We start from the raw sequence: 17,886 nt of genomic DNA, 5'->3' as shown, positions 1-17,886 counted from the left end.
AGTCATTATAGGCTCGTCACTCAGGTAATGAGAGGAGAGGGAGCAGTAGACACGACTGGGTCCACTTCCTGGATAGAGTTAGTTCTATTGAGGGGCATTTTTAAAAGCTCCCCTCAGTTTTTCTGCTCTCTCGGCCTGACCGGGACAAACTGTTGGCCCTAACTATATAATTGGGACCATGAGTTTTTCCTACCAGGGAAATACTTTATACTGCACATAACTCATTAAGTAATCCATCTTATAATGTAAACCCTCTACCCTAACTCCCCTGTTCCCCCTCCTACAGCCTCATTTAGAACAGCAAGGCTCACACTTTCTTGATGCTAATCTCATCTCCCACAAACTCACACCTCTGAAGTAGAGACTGAGACAACGTTCGTTCTGATCAACACCTCTCAATTATCACTTACAGCAGCTGGTCGGGGGCCTTTGGTGGCGCAGGAGTACGGCCGAGCTGCGTTTTGAGCAGCACACAGAGGCCCCTAATATCCTCTTCCCAGGACCTCTCTCTCTTGCTTACTGGGCCCCCTATGCCCCTGGTTTTGACCCCCATTAAACTGTACACTCTTAGAACGAAGGGTGACTTGAGGAACCCTGGAGTTCCTTAAGGAATCATTGCAGTCAATGCGTTCATATTTTCATCTTTGGTTGGTTGAGAGGTTCTTGGAGGAACCTTTTATTAATATGTCAATGTGGCGCGTGCGGAGCACTTTGAATTGATATCGCCATTGGACTTGTTGCGCTGCCAGACTCAGAAGATATGTGGTTTTAGGCGATGGCTACATGGGATAGACTGTATGATGAAAGCCACGCCTCCAATAAGCTACATCTCCTATCTTCTGATAGGCTGCTGCTGCTACAATATATTTTTTAACTTCCAAATTGAACCCCTCCCAACTCAAAAAGGTTGAACCTTTACACAGAGATTCTTCAAATAACATTTTCAGAGGGCTTCCTCAAGGAACCTTTTTGACCTGAAAAGTTTCCCTTACAGTGGCAATCATTTGGTTCTTCAAGGCTCCTTTACGTCTAAGAGTGAACTGTGGGTAGGTAGCTAGATGAGAGGTGGTTCCCACTGGATCTGTGCTTGTATAACCACAGCAGATGTTGAAGGTCTCTGTAAGTGAAGCAGAAAGATTGGGTTATCATGCAAGCGTGTGCATCCCTGTACACTCAGGGGCTTTGCACTCTCTTTCACCTATTTCTCCATCTCTCTCATCTCTCTCTGCCAGTGGGCTACTTTGGTATCTGGACACTTCAGGATGAGTTGCTTCCAATGAGAGGCGAAATCACTAAGTGAACACGCTCATTATTCTCTTCACACCCCCTATGCTCCCCATCTCTCTCTCTCTCTCTCTCTCTCTCTCTCTCTCTCTCTCTCTCTCTCTCTCTCTCTCTCTCTTACTCAATTATATCTCTCTCTCTCCTCTCTCTCCTATGTCTCTCTCTAAATTCTATGCCTCTCTCTCTCAATTCTATCTCTCTCTCTCTCTCTCTCTCTCTCTCTCTCAATTATATATCTCTCTCTCTCTCTCTCTCTCTATGTCTCTCTCTCTCTCTCTCTCCTCTCTCTCTCGTCTCTCTCTCTCTCTCTCTCTCTCTCTCTCTCTCTCTCTCTCTCTCTTTCTCTCTCAATTCTGTCTTTCTCTGTCTCTCTCTCTCTCTCTCTCTCTGTCTCTCTCTCTCCTCTCTCTCTCTCTCTCTCTCTCTCTCTCTCTCTCTCTTGCTCTCTCAATTCTGTCTTTCTCTGTCTCTCTCTCTCTCTCTCTGTCTCTCTGTCTCTCTCTCTCTCTCGCTCTCTCTCTGGCTCTCAATTCTATGTCTCTCTCTCTCTGTCTCGCTCTCTCAATTCAATTCAATTGAAATAAACAATAAAAATGAACAGTAAACATGACACATACATAAGTTTCAAAACAATAAAGACATTACAAATGTCGTATTATGCATATATACAGTGTTGTAACAATGTACAAATGGTTAAAGTACACAAGGGAAAATAAATAAGCATAATTATGGGTTGTATTTACAATGGTGTTTGTTCTTTACTGGTTGCCCTTTTCTTGTGGCAACAAATCAAATCAAATTCATTTATATAGTTCTTCGTACATCAGCTGATATCTCAAAGTGCTGTACAGAAACCCAGCCTAAAACCCCAAACAAATCAAATCAAATCAAATCCAATTTTATTTGTCACATACACATGGTTAGCAGATGTTAATGCGAGTGTAGCGAAATGCTTGTGCTTCTAGTTCCGACAATGCAGTAATAACCAACAAGTAATCTAACTAACAATTCCAAAACTACTGTATTATACACAGTGTAAGGGGATAAGGAATATGTACATAAGGATATATGAATGAGTGATGGTACAGAGCAGCATACAGTAGATGGTATCGAGTACAGTATATACATATGAGATGAGTGTGTAGACAAAGTAAACAAAGTGGCATAGTTAAAGTGGCTAGTGATACATGTATTACATAAGGATGCAGTCGATGATGTAGAGTACAGTATATACATATGCATATGAGATGAATAATGTAGGGTAAGTAACATTTATATAAGGTAGCATTGTTTAAAGTGGCTAGTGATATATTTACATCATTTCCCATTATTAAAATGGCTGGAGTTGGGTCAGTGTCAATGACAGTGTGTTGGCAGCAGCCACTCAATGTTAGTGGTGGCTGTTTAACAGTCTGATGGCCTTGAGATAGAAGCTGTTTTTCAGTCTCTCGGTCCCAGCTTTGATGCACCTGTACTGACCTCGCCTTCTGGATGATAGCGGGGTGAACAGGTAGTGGTTCGGGTGGTTGATGTCCTTGATGATCTTTATGGCCTTCCTGTAACAACGGGTGGTGTAGGTGTCCTGGAGGGCAGGTAGTTTGCCCCCGGTGATGCGTTGTGCAGTCCTCACTACCCTCTGGAGAGCCTTACGGTTGAGGGCGGAGCAGTTGCCGTACCAGGCGGTGATACAGCCCACCAGGATGCTCTCGATTGTGCATCTGTAGAAGTTTGTGAGTGCTTTTGGTGACAAGCCGAATTTCTTCAGCCTCCCGAGGTTGAATAGGCGCTGCTGCGCCTTCTTCACGACGCTGTCAGTGTGAGTGGACCAATTCAGTTTGTCTGTGATGTGTATGCCAAGGAACTTAAAACTAGCTACCCTCTCCACTACTGTTCCATCGATGTGGATAGGGGGGTGTTCCCTCTGCTGTTTCCTGAAGTCCACAATCATCTCCTTAGTTTTGTTGACGTTGAGTGTGAGGTTATTTTCCTGACACCACACTCCAAGGGCCCTCACCTCCTCCCTGTAGGCCGTCTCGTCGTTGTTGGTAATCAAGCCTACCACTGTTGTGTCATCCGCAAACTTGATGATTGAGTTGGAGGCGTGCGTGGCCACGCAGTCGTGGGTGAACAGGGAGTACAGGAGAGGGCTCAGAACGCATCCTTGTGGGGCCCCCGTGTTGAGGATCAGCGGGGAGGAGATGTTGTTGCCTACCCTCACCACCTGGGGGCGGCCCGTCAGGAAGTCCAGTACCCAGTTGCACAGGGCGGGGTCAAGACCCAGAGTCTCGAGCTTGATGACGAGCTTGGAGGGTACTATGGTGTTGAATGCCGAGCTGTAGTCGATGAACAGCATTCTCACATAGGTATTCCTCTTGTCCAGGTGGGTTAGGGCAGTGTGCAGTGTGGTTGAGATTGCATCGTCTGTGGACCTATTTGGGCGGTAAGCAAATTGAAGTGGGTCTAGGGTGTCAGGTAGGGTGGAGGTGATATGGTCCTTGACTAGTCTCTCAAAGCACTTCATGATGACGGAAGTGAGTGCTACGGGCGGTAGTCGTTTAGCTCAGTTACCTTAGCTTTCTTGGGAACAGGAACAATGGTGGCCCTCTTGAAGCATGTGGGAACAGCAGACTGGTATAGGGATTGATTGAATATGTCCGTAAACACACCGGCCAGCTGGTCTGCGCATGCTCTGAGGGCGCGGCTGGGGATGCCGTCTGGGCCTGCAGCCTTGCGAGGGTTAACACGTTTAAATGTCTTACTCACCTCGGCTGCAGTGAAGGAGAGACCGCATGTTTTCGTTGCAGGCCGTGTCAGTGGCACTGTATTGTCCTCAAAGCGGGCAAAAAAGTTATTTAGTCTGCCTGGGAGCAAGACATCCTGGTCCGTGACTGGGCTGGGTTTCTTCTTGTAGTCCGTGATTGACTGTAGACCCTGCCACATGCCTCTTGTGTCTGATCCATTGAATTGAGATTCCACTTTGTCTCTGTACTGACGCTTAGCTTGTTTAATAGCCTTGCGGAGGGAATAGCTGCATTGTTTATATTCGGACATGTTACCAGACACCTTGCCCTGATTAAAAGCAGTGGTTCGCGCTTTCAGTTTCACGCGAATGCTGCCATCAATCCACGGTTTCTGGTTTGGGAATGTTTTTATCGTTGCTATGGGAACGACATCTTCGATGCACGTTCTAATGAACTCGCACACCGAATCAGCGTATTCGTCAATATTTCCATCTGACGCAATACGAAACATGTCCCAGTCCACGTGATGGAAGCAGTCTTGGAGTGTAGAGTCAGCTTGGTCTGACCAGCGTTGGACAGACCTCAGCGTGGGAGCCTCTTGTTTTAATTTCTGCCTGTAGGCAGGGATCAGCAAAATGGAGTCGTGGTCAGCTTTCCCGAAAGGGGGGCGGGGCAGGGCCTTATATGCGTCGCGGAAGTTAGAGTAACAATGATCCAAGGTTTTACCACCCCTGGTTGCGCAATCGATATACTGATAAAATTTAGGGAGTCTTGTTTTCAGATTAGCTTTGTTAAAATCCCCAGCTACAATGAATGCAGCCTCCGGATAAATGGTTTCCAGTTTGCAAAGAGTTAAATAAAGTTCGTTCAGAGCCATCGATGTGTCTGCTTGGGGGGGGGATATATACGGCTGTGATTATAATCGAAGAGAATTCTCTTGGAAGATAATGCGGTCTACATTTGATTGTGAGGAATTCTAAATCAGGTGAACAGAAGGATTTGAGTTCCTGTATGTTTCCTTCATCACACCATGTCCCGTTAGTCATGAGGCATACGCCCCCGCCACTCTTCTTACCAGAGAGATGTATGTTTCTGTCGGCGCGATGCGTGGAGAAACCCGTTGGCTGCACCGCCCTGGATAGCGTCTTCCCAGTGAGCCATGTTTCCGTGAAGCAGAGAACGTTGCAGTCTCTGATGTCCCTCTGGAATGCCACCCTTGCTCGGATTTCGTCAACCTTGTTGTCGAGAGACTGGACATTGGCAAGAAGAATGCTGGGAAGTGGTGCGCGATGTGCCCTTTTTCGGAGTCTGACCAGAACACCGCCGCGTTTCCCTCTTTTCGGAGTCGTTTCCTTGGGTCGCTGCATGCGATCCATTCCGTTGTCCTGTTTGTAAGGCAGAACACAGGATCGCGCCCGGAAAACATATTCTTGGTCGTACTGATGGTGAGTTGACGCTGATCTTATATTCAGTAGTTCTTCTCGACTGTATGTAATGAAACCTAAGATGACCTGGGGTACTAATGTAAGAAATAACACGTAAAAAAACAAAAAACTGCATAGTTTCCTAGGAACGCGAAGCGAGGCGGCCATCTCAGTCGGCAAGCAATGCAGGTGTAGAAGCACGGTGGCTAGGAAAAACTCCCTAGAAAGGCCAAAACCTAGAGAGGAACCAGGCTATGTGGGGTGGCCAGTCCTCTTCTGGCTGTGCCGGGTGGAGATTATAACAGAACATGGCCAAGATGTTCAAATGTTCATAAATGACCAGCATGGTCGAATAATAATAAGGCAGAACAGTTGAAACTGGAGCAGCAGCACGGCCAGGTGGACTGGGGACAGCAAGGAGTCATCATGTCAGGTAGTCCTGGGGCATGGTTCTAGGGCTCAGGTCCTCCGAGAGAGAGAAAGAAAGAGAGAAGGAGAGAATTAGAGAACGCACACTTAGATTCACACAGGACACCAAATAGGACAGGAGAAGTACTCCAGATATAACAAACTGACCCTAGCCCCCGACACATTGGGTACTGCAGCATAAATACTGGAGGCTGAGACAGGAGGGGTCAGGAGACACTGTGGCCCCATCCGAGGACACCCCCGGACAGGGCCAAACAGGAAGGATATAACCCCACCCACTTTGCCAAAGCACAGCCCCCACACCACTAGAGGGATATCTTCAACCACCAACTTACCATCCTGAGACAAGGTCACAAATCTTGCTGCTGTGATGACACACTGTGGTATTTCACCCAGTAGATATGGGAGTTTATCTAAATTGGGTTTGTTTTCGAATTCTTGTGGATCTATGTAATCTGAGGGAAATATGTGTCTCTAATATGGTCATACATTGGGCAGGAGGTTAGGAAGTGCAGCTCAGTTTCCACCTCATTTTGTGGGCAGTGAGCACATAGCCTGTCTTCTCTTGAGAACCAGGTCTGCCTTTCTCACTGTGTAGTCTCTGTTTAGGGCCAAATAGCATTCTAGTTTGCTCAGTTTTTTTGTTAATTATTTCCAATGTGTCAAGTAATTATCTTTTTTTTCTCATGATTTGCTTGGGTCTAATTGTGCTGCTGTCCTGGGGCTCTGTGGGGTGTGTTTGTGTTCGTGAACCGAGCCCCAGGACCAGCTTGCTTAGGGGACTCTTCTCCAGGTTCATCTCTCTGTAGATGATGGCTTTGTTATGGAAGGTTTGGGAATCGCTTCCTTTTAGGTGGTGCTCTCTCTCTCCCTCTCTCTCTCTCTCTCTCTCTCTCTCTCTCTCTCTCTCTCTCTCTCTCTCTCTCTCTCTCTCTCTCTCAACCTAGGGGTTATCCTTCACTCACCTTCATTCAATCCTTCACTTCACCTAGCAGTTCTATGTTATTTATGTGTGGATTGAGACACATTGTTTGTGGGCAAACGGTAGGAACATTAGAAATAGTTTTGCTTTCTGAATGTTCCGCTCTGCCTGACGTGCGTAAAGGAGACGACCATGTTTAAATCACCAATCGAAAAACTAAACAGTGTGATCTTCACTTTGATGACACAGTGAGTCACCATATGTGGCCGGGGACAGAAAACAGGATATTGAATATAAATTTAAACAACGATTAGCAGAATAACTTGTTTAAATGACTCTGTTCTACACCTGTATTACACTGGTTGTACTGTACTGTACAACCGCAACCTACATTACAATTGCTAGATATAAACAACGAATACATCAGCTAGTTTGGTCCTAAAGTGTTATCTTGGTAGTTGGATGAGCGTTGCCTGAGCAAGCCGCGTGACTTCCCCCCCACCTTTTCGCGTTCCTTGCAATCCATGTGATGGTTTGGATGCGAGCCCCATGCCGTTAATTAAATAGTGTGAGGGTGTGATCACTCGAGCAAACACCCATTCAGGCCCGCATACCCACAATGTACTGCTGCTTTGGCTTCCTGTTCGATCACAGATGAGCTGTGTTCGAATACCCATACTAACATACTGTATACTACATAATGAGTATATACTACACACTATATACTATAAGGGTGTGCTCGTAAATTCAATCTGGAGTGCCAGAGTGAGGTCAGAGTGTGCTCTGTGCGTTCGTAAATGCAGAGCGTTTTGCTCTCGAAGCGTTCACAGCGCACACTGCCAGTCAAGCACCCACGCTAACTTTGGCTAGCTTGCTAGCTACTTCCAGACACAAATGAAAGAACACCTCACTCTGACCATTTTACTCGCCCAAGAAGATCTGGTTAGACTTTTTTCATGTTATCCAGAGTTGGTGACTAACTGTGCTGCTGGCAACAATTTAATTACACTTTTTTGCCGATGTTTACTGACACCGCCATATTCAACAGGTGTTGAGCGTTGGTAAATTCATCAGTTATTCTGTGCTCTGGCACACTCAGACGAGTGCTCTGAATTTGGAGTAGATAACCAGAATTAACAATGTCAATGAAACGCACAACGAATACACCATTTAGCTAAGAATGATGTGAATAGCATAGCTAATAAATTGTCAGTCAACGTAACTTATTTGAAAAGTCATGACTTTATTACATTGCTCAACATTTTCTTAACATTTACTTAACATGCAGACTTCGGCTACATATTGTCTGCCTTTTTCTTCAAATCTGATAACGTTGTGAAGCCACACACATTTTCTGAAGAATTGCATTGTGGGCCCTAAAAGCACAGAAATAGTGTACACTGCTTGCATACTTGGTATTTCGGCGAATTTAGTACGACATCCGGTAGCTTTTGGCATACTAACTATATCCATACTATTACCAATAAGAATACTATATACTCAATTTACGTCACAAATAGTACGGTTAGTGCGGTAAGTATGAGTATTCTGACACAGCTATGGAGTTTGTGTGGACGGGCAATGTTTTTGAAGTCTGCTCTTTTTAAAGGCGCTTTTATTTAGTGCTTCCAATGGCAATCCTTCTCCGGGCTGGCAGTGTTGGCCTTTAGGGAGAGGCAGTGTTGGCCTTTAGGGAGAGGCAGTGTTGGCCTTTAGGGAGAGGCAGTGTTGGCCTTTAGGGAGAGGCAGTGTTGGCCTTTAGGGAGAGGCGGTGTTGGCCTTTAGGGAGAGGCAGTGTTGGCCTTTAGGGAGAGGCAGTGTTGGCCTTTAGGGAGAGGCAGGGTTGGCCTTTAGGGAGAGGCAGTGTTGGCCTTTAGGGAGAGGCAGTGTTGGCCTTTAGGGAGAGGCAGTGTTGGCCTTTAGGGAGGCAGTGTTGGAGGGAGGCAGTGTTGGCCTTTGGGGAGAGGCAGTGTTGGCCTTTAGGGAGAGGCAGGGTTGGCCTTTAGGGAGAGGCAGTGTTGGCCTTTAGGGAGAGGCAGTGTTGGCCTTTAGGGAGAGGCAGTGTTGGCCTTTAGGGAGAGGGTTGGCAGTGTTGGCCTTTAGGAGAGGCAGGGTTGGCCTTTAGGGAGAGGCAGTGTTGGCCTTTAGGGAGAGGCAGTGTTGGCCTTTAGGGAGAGGCAGTGTTGGCCTTTAGGGAGAGGCAGTGTTGGCCTTTAGGGAGGCAGGCCTTTAGGGAGAGGGGTTGGCCTTTAGTGTTGGGGAGAGGCAGTGTTGGCCTTTAGGGAGAGGCAGTGTTGGCCTTTAGGGAGGGAGAGGCAGGGTTGGCCTTTAGGGAGAGGCAGTGTTGGCCTTTAGGGAGAGGCAGTGTTGGCCTTTAGGAGAGGCAGTGTTGGGGAGAGGCAGTGTTGGCCTTTAGTGTTGGGGAGAGGCAGTGTTGGCCTTTAGGGAGAGGCAGGGTTGGCCTTTAGGGAGAGGCAGGGTTGGCCTTTAGGAGAGAGGCCAGTGTTGGCCTTTAGGGAGAGGCAGTGTTGGCCTTTAGGGAGAGGCAGGGTTGGCCTTTAGGGAGAGGCAGGGTTGGCCTTTAGGGAGAGGCAGTGTTGGCCTTTAGGGAGAGGCCTTTGGCCTTTAGGGAGAGGCAGTGTTGGCCTTTAGGGAGAGGCAGTGTTGGCCTTTAGGGAGAGGCAGTGTTGGCCTTTAGGGAGAGGCAGGTTGGTTGGCAGTGTTGGCCTTTAGGGAGAGGCAGTGTTGGCCTTTAGGGAGAGGCAGGGTTGGCCTTTAGGGAGAGGCAGTGTTGGCCTTTAGGGAGAGGCAGTGTTGGCCTTTAGGGAGAGGCAGGGTTGGCCTTTAGGGAGAGGCAGTGTTGGCCTTTAGGGAGAGGCAGTGTTGGCCTTTAGGGAGAGGCAGTGTTGGCCTTTAGGGAGAGGCAGTGTTGGCCTTTAGGGAGAGGCAGTGTTGGCCTTTAGGGAGAGGCAGTGTTGGCCTTTAGGGAGAGGCAGTGTTGGCCTTTAGGGAGAGGCAGTGTTGGCCTTTAGGGAGAGGCAGGGTTGGCCTTTAGGGAGAGGCAGTGTTGGCCTTTAGGGAGAGGCAGTGTTGGCCTTTAGGGAGAGGCAGTGTTGGCCTTTAGGAGAGGCAGTGTTGGCCTTTGTTGGCCTTTAGGGAGAGGCAGTGTTGGCCTTTAGGGAGAGGCAGTGTTGGCCTTTAGGGAGAGGCAGTGTTGGCCTTTAGGGAGAGGCAGTGTTGGCCTTTAGGGAGGCAGTGTTGGCAGGGGTTGGCCTTTAGGGGAGCAGTGTTGGCTTTAGGGAGAGGGGTTGGCCTTTAGGGAGAGGCAGTGTTGGCCTTTAGGGAGAGGCAGTGTTGGCCTTTAGGGAGAGGCAGGGTTGGCCTTTAGGGAGAGGCAGTGTTGGCCTTTAGGAGAGGCAGTGTTGGGAGAGGCAGGGTTGGCCTTTAGGGAGAGGCAGTGTTGGCCTTTAGGGAGAGGCAGTGTTGGCCTTTAGGGAGCAGTGTTGGCCAGGGTTGGCCTTTAGGGAGAGGCAGTGTTGGCCTTTAGGGAGAGGCAGGGTTGGCCTTTAGGGAGAGGCAGTGTTGGCCTTTAGGGAGAGGCAGTGTTGGCCTTTAGGGAGAGGCAGTGTTGGCCTTTAGGGAGAGGCAGGGTTGGCCTTTAGGGAGAGCAGGGTGTTGGCCTTTAGGGAGAGGCAGTGTTGGCCTTTAGGGAGAGGCAGTGTTGGCCTTTAGGGAGAGGCAGTGTTGGCCTTTAGGGAGAGGCAGGTTGGCCTTTAGGGAGAGGCAGTGTGTTGGCCTTTAGTGGGAGCAGGCAGTGTTGGCCTTTAGGGAGAGGCAGTGTTGGCCTTTAGGGAGAGGCAGTGTTGGCCTTTAGGGAGAGGCAGTGTTGGCCTTTAGGGAGAGGCAGTGTTGGCCTTTAGGGAGAGGCAGGGTTGGCCTTTAGGGAGAGGCAGTGTTGGCCTTTAGGGAGAGGCAGTGTTGGCCTTTAGGGAGAGGCAGTGTTGGCCTTTAGGGAGAGGCAGTGTTGGCCTTTAGGAGAGCAGTGTTGGCTTTAGGGAGGGGCAGTGTTGGCCTTTAGGGAGAGGCAGGGTTGGCCTTTAGGGAGAGGCAGTGTTGGCCTTTAGGGAGAGGCAGTGTTGGCCTTTAGGGAGAGGCAGGGTTGGCCTTTAGGGAGAGGCAGGTTGGCCTTTAGGGAGAGGCAGTGTTGGCCTTTAGGAGAGGCAGTGTTGGCCTTTAGGGAGAGGCAGTGTTGGCCTTTGGGGAGAGGCAGTGTTGGCCTTTAGGGAGAGGCAGGGTTGGCCTTTAGGGAGAGGCAGTGTTGGCCTTTAGGGAGAGGCAGTGTTGGCCTTTAGGGAGAGGCAGTGTTGGCCTTTAGGGAGAGGCAGGGTTGGCCTTTAGGGAGAGGCAGTGTTGGCCTTTAGGGAGAGGCAGTGTTGGCCTTTAGGGAGAGGCAGTGTTGGCCTTTAGGGAGAGGCGGGGTTTAATAAAAAGATGTCAGCACCCGTTGGACCTGATCATCTCCCTCTTAATTTAATTTTGAAGGAGTGATTTGGGTGAGATAGCTGGTTTAACAGCTCAGCCAGTTAGAACTAGAGAGAGAGTGAGAGAGTGAGTGTGTGTGTGTGTGTGTGTGTGTGTGTGTGTGTGTGTGTGTGTGTGTGTGTGTGTGTGTGTGTGTGTGTGTGTGTGTGTGTGTGTGTGTGTGTGTGTGTGTGTGTGTGTGTGTGTCAGAACTTGTACTGTACCCCACAGACTTTTCTCCACCTGCCACGGTTCTGTTCGGCCACCCGAGCAGAAGTCAGTGTGTGTTCGTCAAGGCGGGCGGACACATAAACATGAAGCTGCTACCTCTCTCTGCTCTCTCAGTGATTTGTTGCACTATGGGAAACATGGTAGCATTTAGTCAAAAATACATGTTTCTCTGACAATGGCTGTACTTTGTTGACATAACTTTTAAGTTTTAAGCTCAGAACTCTAAAATGTCCGGTACTTGAAGGATGTTGTATATTCAGATGGAGCAGAGGGGTAGGGTCATGTGGTGTTTTTCTGGCCCTTGAGCCTGTCTGTTTCATTGACCCTGAAGGACAACTTGGAGAAACAACGTTATTGCAACGTAACTACAGAATGTGCAGTTATATCAAGAAATAGATTTAGGAAAATACCAATATGCCAACATGCAATTTCATATCTGAAGGACTTTATAGAGCCCAATACAATACCCAGCAATAATTAGAGGGCCATTGCAGCTCAGGAGTAAGAAAAATCTATGCATCTTAATGTGGTCTCATTGTCATTGAAGGGCAAGTTACATGCTCCCAATTCCCCCATCTCGAAACACACAGGCACAAAGGCACAAACACACGTACACTCACACTTCTTCATCACCGGCCTCTGAGCCCAGCCTCATGTTTGTTGATCGTCCACTTGTTATTGACTTCTCAACTCACCTTGGAATCAAATCACAACGTCAACCCTTCCTGCCACTCAAAAGGCCCACAGCAGACACTCCTTTGCATGTTTTATCTCCTCTACCTGGCCACTGTGCCCCCCTCCAAGACCTGTCGGCTCCCAATGTGTTTCATTTATGACAGGCTGAAGGTTTGAAGTCATGTCGACGTCAGTCATTCTGTCAAGGTTGTTTACCTAAATGTACCAACACCAGAGAATACAGTAGAGTCTAGACAACAGTTAGGGGGAGTGAGTAACAGATAGCACAGCAAATGGTTAGAGACACCCACACTTCCCCCACAGTCTCCCCGGCCAGAGAGAGGGTTTTTGGGATAATGACGGGTCATATGGGGGACCTGTGGACCTCGGTCCTGCTGCGGTAATTGGCCCGCTGGTTCTGTGGCATTTAAATCCAGCTGTCAATTATCCATCTGCTGAGAGACGGATGGACGGGTACAGGCAGTTAGTAGAGAGAGACAGCATGCAGAGCTAAAGCGATCAGATAACACGCACATCTATTCTGACTCCGTAAGGTTAGAGTTCAGACACTCCTGCTTAAGTTGTCTGGATGCCTGCTGTGTTATTGTTGTTGTTATATGACATCATCTCACTAAGGAATACTTACAGAAGATAGTTTGTGGCCACTTTATCTGTACAGGAGCATTATTGTTCTATTTATTGATCGACTGAGATACTGACTCCCATCTTATTTCATAGGGCGTTACACTGACCAGTGGACAGTGACTGCCTTCCATGCTTGGTTTGTAATGCTGGCCTGTGCAGTGATTCTGCCACCATACTTGTTTTTGCTCCGTGCTGACAGTACAGTACAGTACAGTAGTCATGCTTAAGTCCACTATGGCCCGGTGCCCACTAGTCTCCTCGGGGGGCCAATCCTCTTACAGCCTGTATGTAGAGATTACCATTAGCACATTCACCTTATATTCTCTGCCAAACCGAATTTGCACTTTTCCCAGAACCCACGGGTTTGAACCTGTTTTCTGTGGTGGTGGTGGTGGTGGTGGTGGCGGTGGTGGTGGTGGTGGTGGTAGTGGTAGTCGTCTGGACCAGGGAGTCAGTTTGTCTAGTTTGTCTAGTTTAGCCGACAGGGAACCAGAACACCATCAATAACATAAAGGGATCATTAGAAGGCTCTTTTCCCTTTGGATTGGACATGATTAACTTCTTGCGTCGAGCCATCCCGGATCCGGTATCGTGACTACAGCCTCAAGCTCATTACCATAATGCAACGTTAACTATTCATGAAAATCGCAAATGAAATGAAATGAATCTATTTGCTCTCAATCTTAGCCTTTTGTTAACAACACTGTCATCTCAGATTTTCAAAATATGCTTCTCAAGCATTGCAAAACAAGCATTTGTGTAACAGTATTGATAGCTAACGTAGCATTTAGCGTAGCATTTAGCATTAGCATTCAGCAGGCAACATTTTCACAAAAACCAGAAAAGCATTCAAATAAAATCATTTACCTTTGAAGAACTTCGGATGTTTTCAATGAGGAGACTCTCAGATAGCAAATGTTCAGTTTTTCCTGAAAGATTATTTGTTTAGGACAAATCGCTCCGTTTTCTGCATCACGTTTAGCTACGAAAAAAACCTGTATCCAGGATTGTGTAAATCTATCCGCAAGCTCATTAGCATAACACAACGTTAACTATTCATGAAAATCGCAAATGAAATTAAATTAATCTATTTGCTCTCAAGCTTAGCCTTTTGTTAACAACACTGTCATCTCAGATTTTCAAAATATGCTTTTGAACCATAGCTAAACAAGCATTTGTGTAACAGTATTGATAGCCTAGCATAGGATTATGCCTCTATTTCAGCATGCAACATTTTCCACAAAAACCAGAAAAGCATTCAAATAAAATAATTTACCTTTGAAGAACTTCGGATGTTTTCAATGAGGCGACTCTCAGATAGCAAATGTTCAGTTTTTCCTGAAAGATTATTTGTTTAGGACAAATCGCTCCGTTTTCTGCGTCACGTTTAGCTACGAAAAAAAACCTGTATCCAGGATTGTGTAAATCTATCCGCAAGCTCATTAGCATAACACAATGTTAACTATTCATGAAAATCGCAAATTAAATTAAATTAATCTATTTGCTCTCAAGCTTAGCCTTTTGTTAACAACACTGTCATCTCAGATTTTTAAAATATGCTTTTGAACCATAGCTAAACAAGCATTTGTGTAACAGTATTAGTATTAGTATTAGCCTAGCATAGGATTATGCCTCTATTTCAGCATGCAACATTTTCCACAAAAACCAGAAAAGAATTTAAATAAAATCATTTACCTTTGAAGAACTTCAGATGTTTTCAATGAGGAGACTCTATTAGATAGCAAATGTTCCGTTTTTACAAAAAATATTATTTGTGTCGACTAATCGCTCCGTTTTGTTCATCACGTTTGGGTAAGGAAAAAAATAAGTCATTAAAACGCTAACTTTTTTCCAAATTAACTCCATAATATCGACGGAAACATGGCAAATCAATGTTTAGAATCAATCCTCAAGGTGTTTTTCACATATCTATCGACGATAAAATCCATCGTGGCAGTTTACTTTCTCTTCTGAAGAAATGGATCGCGCATGGACCTACAGATTACGCAATAATTCCGACACAGGACACCGGGCGGGACACCAGGTAAAGGTAGTCTCTTATGGTCAATCTTCCAATGATATGCCTACAAACAAGTCACAATGCTGCAGACAATGGCGGGAAACGACAGAAAGCACAGGCTCATTCCTGGCGCATTCACAGCCATATAAGGAGACATTGGAACACAGCGCCTTCAGAATCTGGGGCATTTCCTGTATGAAACTTCATCTTGGTTTCGCCTGTAGCATTAGTTCTGGGGCACTCCCAGATAATATCTTTGCAGTTTTGGAAACGTCAGAGTTTTGTCTTTCCAAGGCTGTCAATTCCATGCATAGTCGAGCATCTTTTCGTGACAAAATATCTTGTTTAAAACGGGAACGTTTTTTCTCCAAAAATTAAAAGAGCGCCCCCTATCTCGAAGAGGTTAACAGAGTTTTTGAACTATGTCTGTGAACTGTGGGCTTGTCCATTGAGTATGACATGTGAATGATGGGGGGGCTTGTTTAATGACTGTCTCATATTTCCTAACGATGTTGTGCGGTATGGATGCCAATGACATGGATGGCTTTGTGCAAACTGTTTTCTGGGTTGTGGTGATGAAGATGTATTGTGTGTTATGGATGGCGCTGTGATGCTGACCTCCATGTTCTGTGTTTTTGCTGTACAGGAGTTTGCAGCCCTGACCAAGGAGCTGAACGTGTGCAGAGAGAACCTTCTGGAGAAGGAGGAGGAGATCTCTGAGCTCAAGGCCGAGAGGAACAACACCAGGGTACGTGGAGAGGAGACACAAGAGCGCACGCACAGACACACACACATTTGTTTCTGCCCAATTCTAACCTCACACATTGACCTGAACCAGAACGGCTTAGAGTCTATGGAGATCAACAATGTTTTCATCTGTTGATGTGGTTGACTGGTCACCTGTAACATAGGTCGATGGAAGCGGGCGCCTGCATGTCCCTGGGGACAGATTTGGACCCTATATACATTAGAGCTAACTCTGAATTCCATTTCCGATAATACCCTTTTATTAAGCAGAGTAACCAAACTCTGTTGTTGACAGATAAGGCTGCTCTTTTCCCATTCATCTGTATAATGAGAGACTCACATAGTCACACTGACTGACTACAAACCACCAGTCTGTATAATGGGAGACTCTCATAGTCACACTGACTGACTACAAACCACCAGTCTGTATAATGGGAGACTCTCATAGTCACACTGACTGACTACAAACCACCAGTCTGTATAATGGGAGACTCACATAGTCACACTGACTGACTACAAACCACCAGTCTGTATAATGGGAGACTCTCATAGTCACACTGACTGACTACGAACCACCAGTCTGTATAATGGGAGACTCACATAGTCACACTGACTGACTACAAACCACCCGTCTGTATAATGGGAGACTCTCATAGTCACACTGACTGACTACAAACCACCAGTCTGTATAATGGGAGACTCTCATAGTCACACTGACTGACTACGAACCACCAGTCTGTATAATGGGAGACTCACATAGTCACACTGACTGACTACAAACCACCAGTCTGTATAATGGGAGACTCTCATAGTCACACTGACTGACTACAAACCACCAGTCTGTATAATGGGAGACTCACATAGTCACACTGACTGACTACAAACCACCAGTCTGTATAATGGGAGACTCTCATAGTCACACTGACTGACTACAAACCACCAGTCTGTATAATGGGAGACGCACATAGTCACACTGACTGACTACAAACCACCAGTCTGTATAATGGGAGACTCTCACTAGTCACCAGTCACTGACTGACTACAAACCACCAGTCTGTATAATGGGAGACTCTCATAGTCACACTGACTGACTACAAACCACCAGTCTGTATAATGGGAGACTCTCATAGTCACACTGACTGACTACAAACCACCAGTCTGTATAATGGGAGACTCTCATAGTCACACTGACTGACTACAAACCACCAGTCTGTATAATGGGAGACTCACATAGTCACACTGACTGACTACAAACCACCAGTCTGTATAATGGGAGACTCTCATAGTCACACTGACTGACTACAAACCACCAGTCTGTATAATGGGAGACTCTCATAGTCACACTGACTGACTACAAACCACCAGTCTGTATAATGGGAGACTCTCATAGTCACACTGACTGACTACAAACCACCAGTCTGTATAATGGGAGACTCTCATAGTCACACTGACTGACTACAAACCACCAGTCTGTATAATGGGAGACTCACATAGTCACACTGACTGACTACAAACCACCAGTCTGTATAATGGGAGACTCTCATAGTCACACTGACTGACTACAAACCACCAGTCTGTATAATGGGAGACTCTCATAGTCACACTGACTGACTACGAACCACCAGTCTGTATAATGGGAGACTTACATAGTCACACTGACTGACTACAAACCACCCGTCTGTATAATGGGAGACTCTCATAGTCACACTGACTGACTACAAACCACCAGTCTGTATAATGGGAGACTCTCATAGTCACACTGACTGACTACAAACCACCAGTCTGTATAATGGGAGACTCTCATAGTCACACTGACTGACTACAAACCACCAGTCTGTATAATGGGAGACGCACATAGTCACACTGACTGACTACAAACCACCAGTCTGTATAATGGGAGACTCTCATAGTCACACTGACTGACTACAAACCACCAGTCTGTATAATGGGAGACTCTCATAGTCACACTGACTGACTACAAACCACCAGTCTGTATAATGGGAGACTCTCATAGTCACACTGACTGACTACAAACCACCAGTCTGTATAATGGGAGACTCACATAGTCACACTGACTGACTACAAACCACCAGTCTGTATAATGGGAGACTCTCATAGTCACACTGACTGACTACAAACCACCAGTCTGTATAATGGGAGACTCACATAGTCACACTGACTGACTACAAACCACCAGTCTGTATAATGGGAGACTCTCATAGTCACATGAGTCACACTGACTGTCAC

At 46.6% G+C, this 17,886-nt stretch overlaps 1 protein-coding gene across 1 annotated transcript in view; it reads left to right on the top strand.

Moving 5' to 3' along the window:
- The window catches only part of LOC118379888 (liprin-alpha-2-like), a 392,202-nt gene that overhangs the window by 289,927 nt on the left and 84,389 nt on the right, over positions 1-17,886 (top strand). The window contains exon 3 of the mRNA XM_052492410.1: positions 15,539-15,640. Within this exon, the coding sequence (XP_052348370.1) occupies positions 15,539-15,640 (102 nt within the window). The remainder of the gene's footprint in view (positions 1-15,538; positions 15,641-17,886) is intronic.

The sequence above is a fragment of the Oncorhynchus keta genome, chromosome 33 (genome assembly GCF_023373465.1).
Source record: "Oncorhynchus keta strain PuntledgeMale-10-30-2019 chromosome 33, Oket_V2, whole genome shotgun sequence".
Taxonomy (NCBI): domain Eukaryota; kingdom Metazoa; phylum Chordata; class Actinopteri; order Salmoniformes; family Salmonidae; genus Oncorhynchus; species Oncorhynchus keta.
Note: the sequence above shows the minus strand (reverse complement) of the source record. Positions and strands in the feature narration are given on the sequence as shown.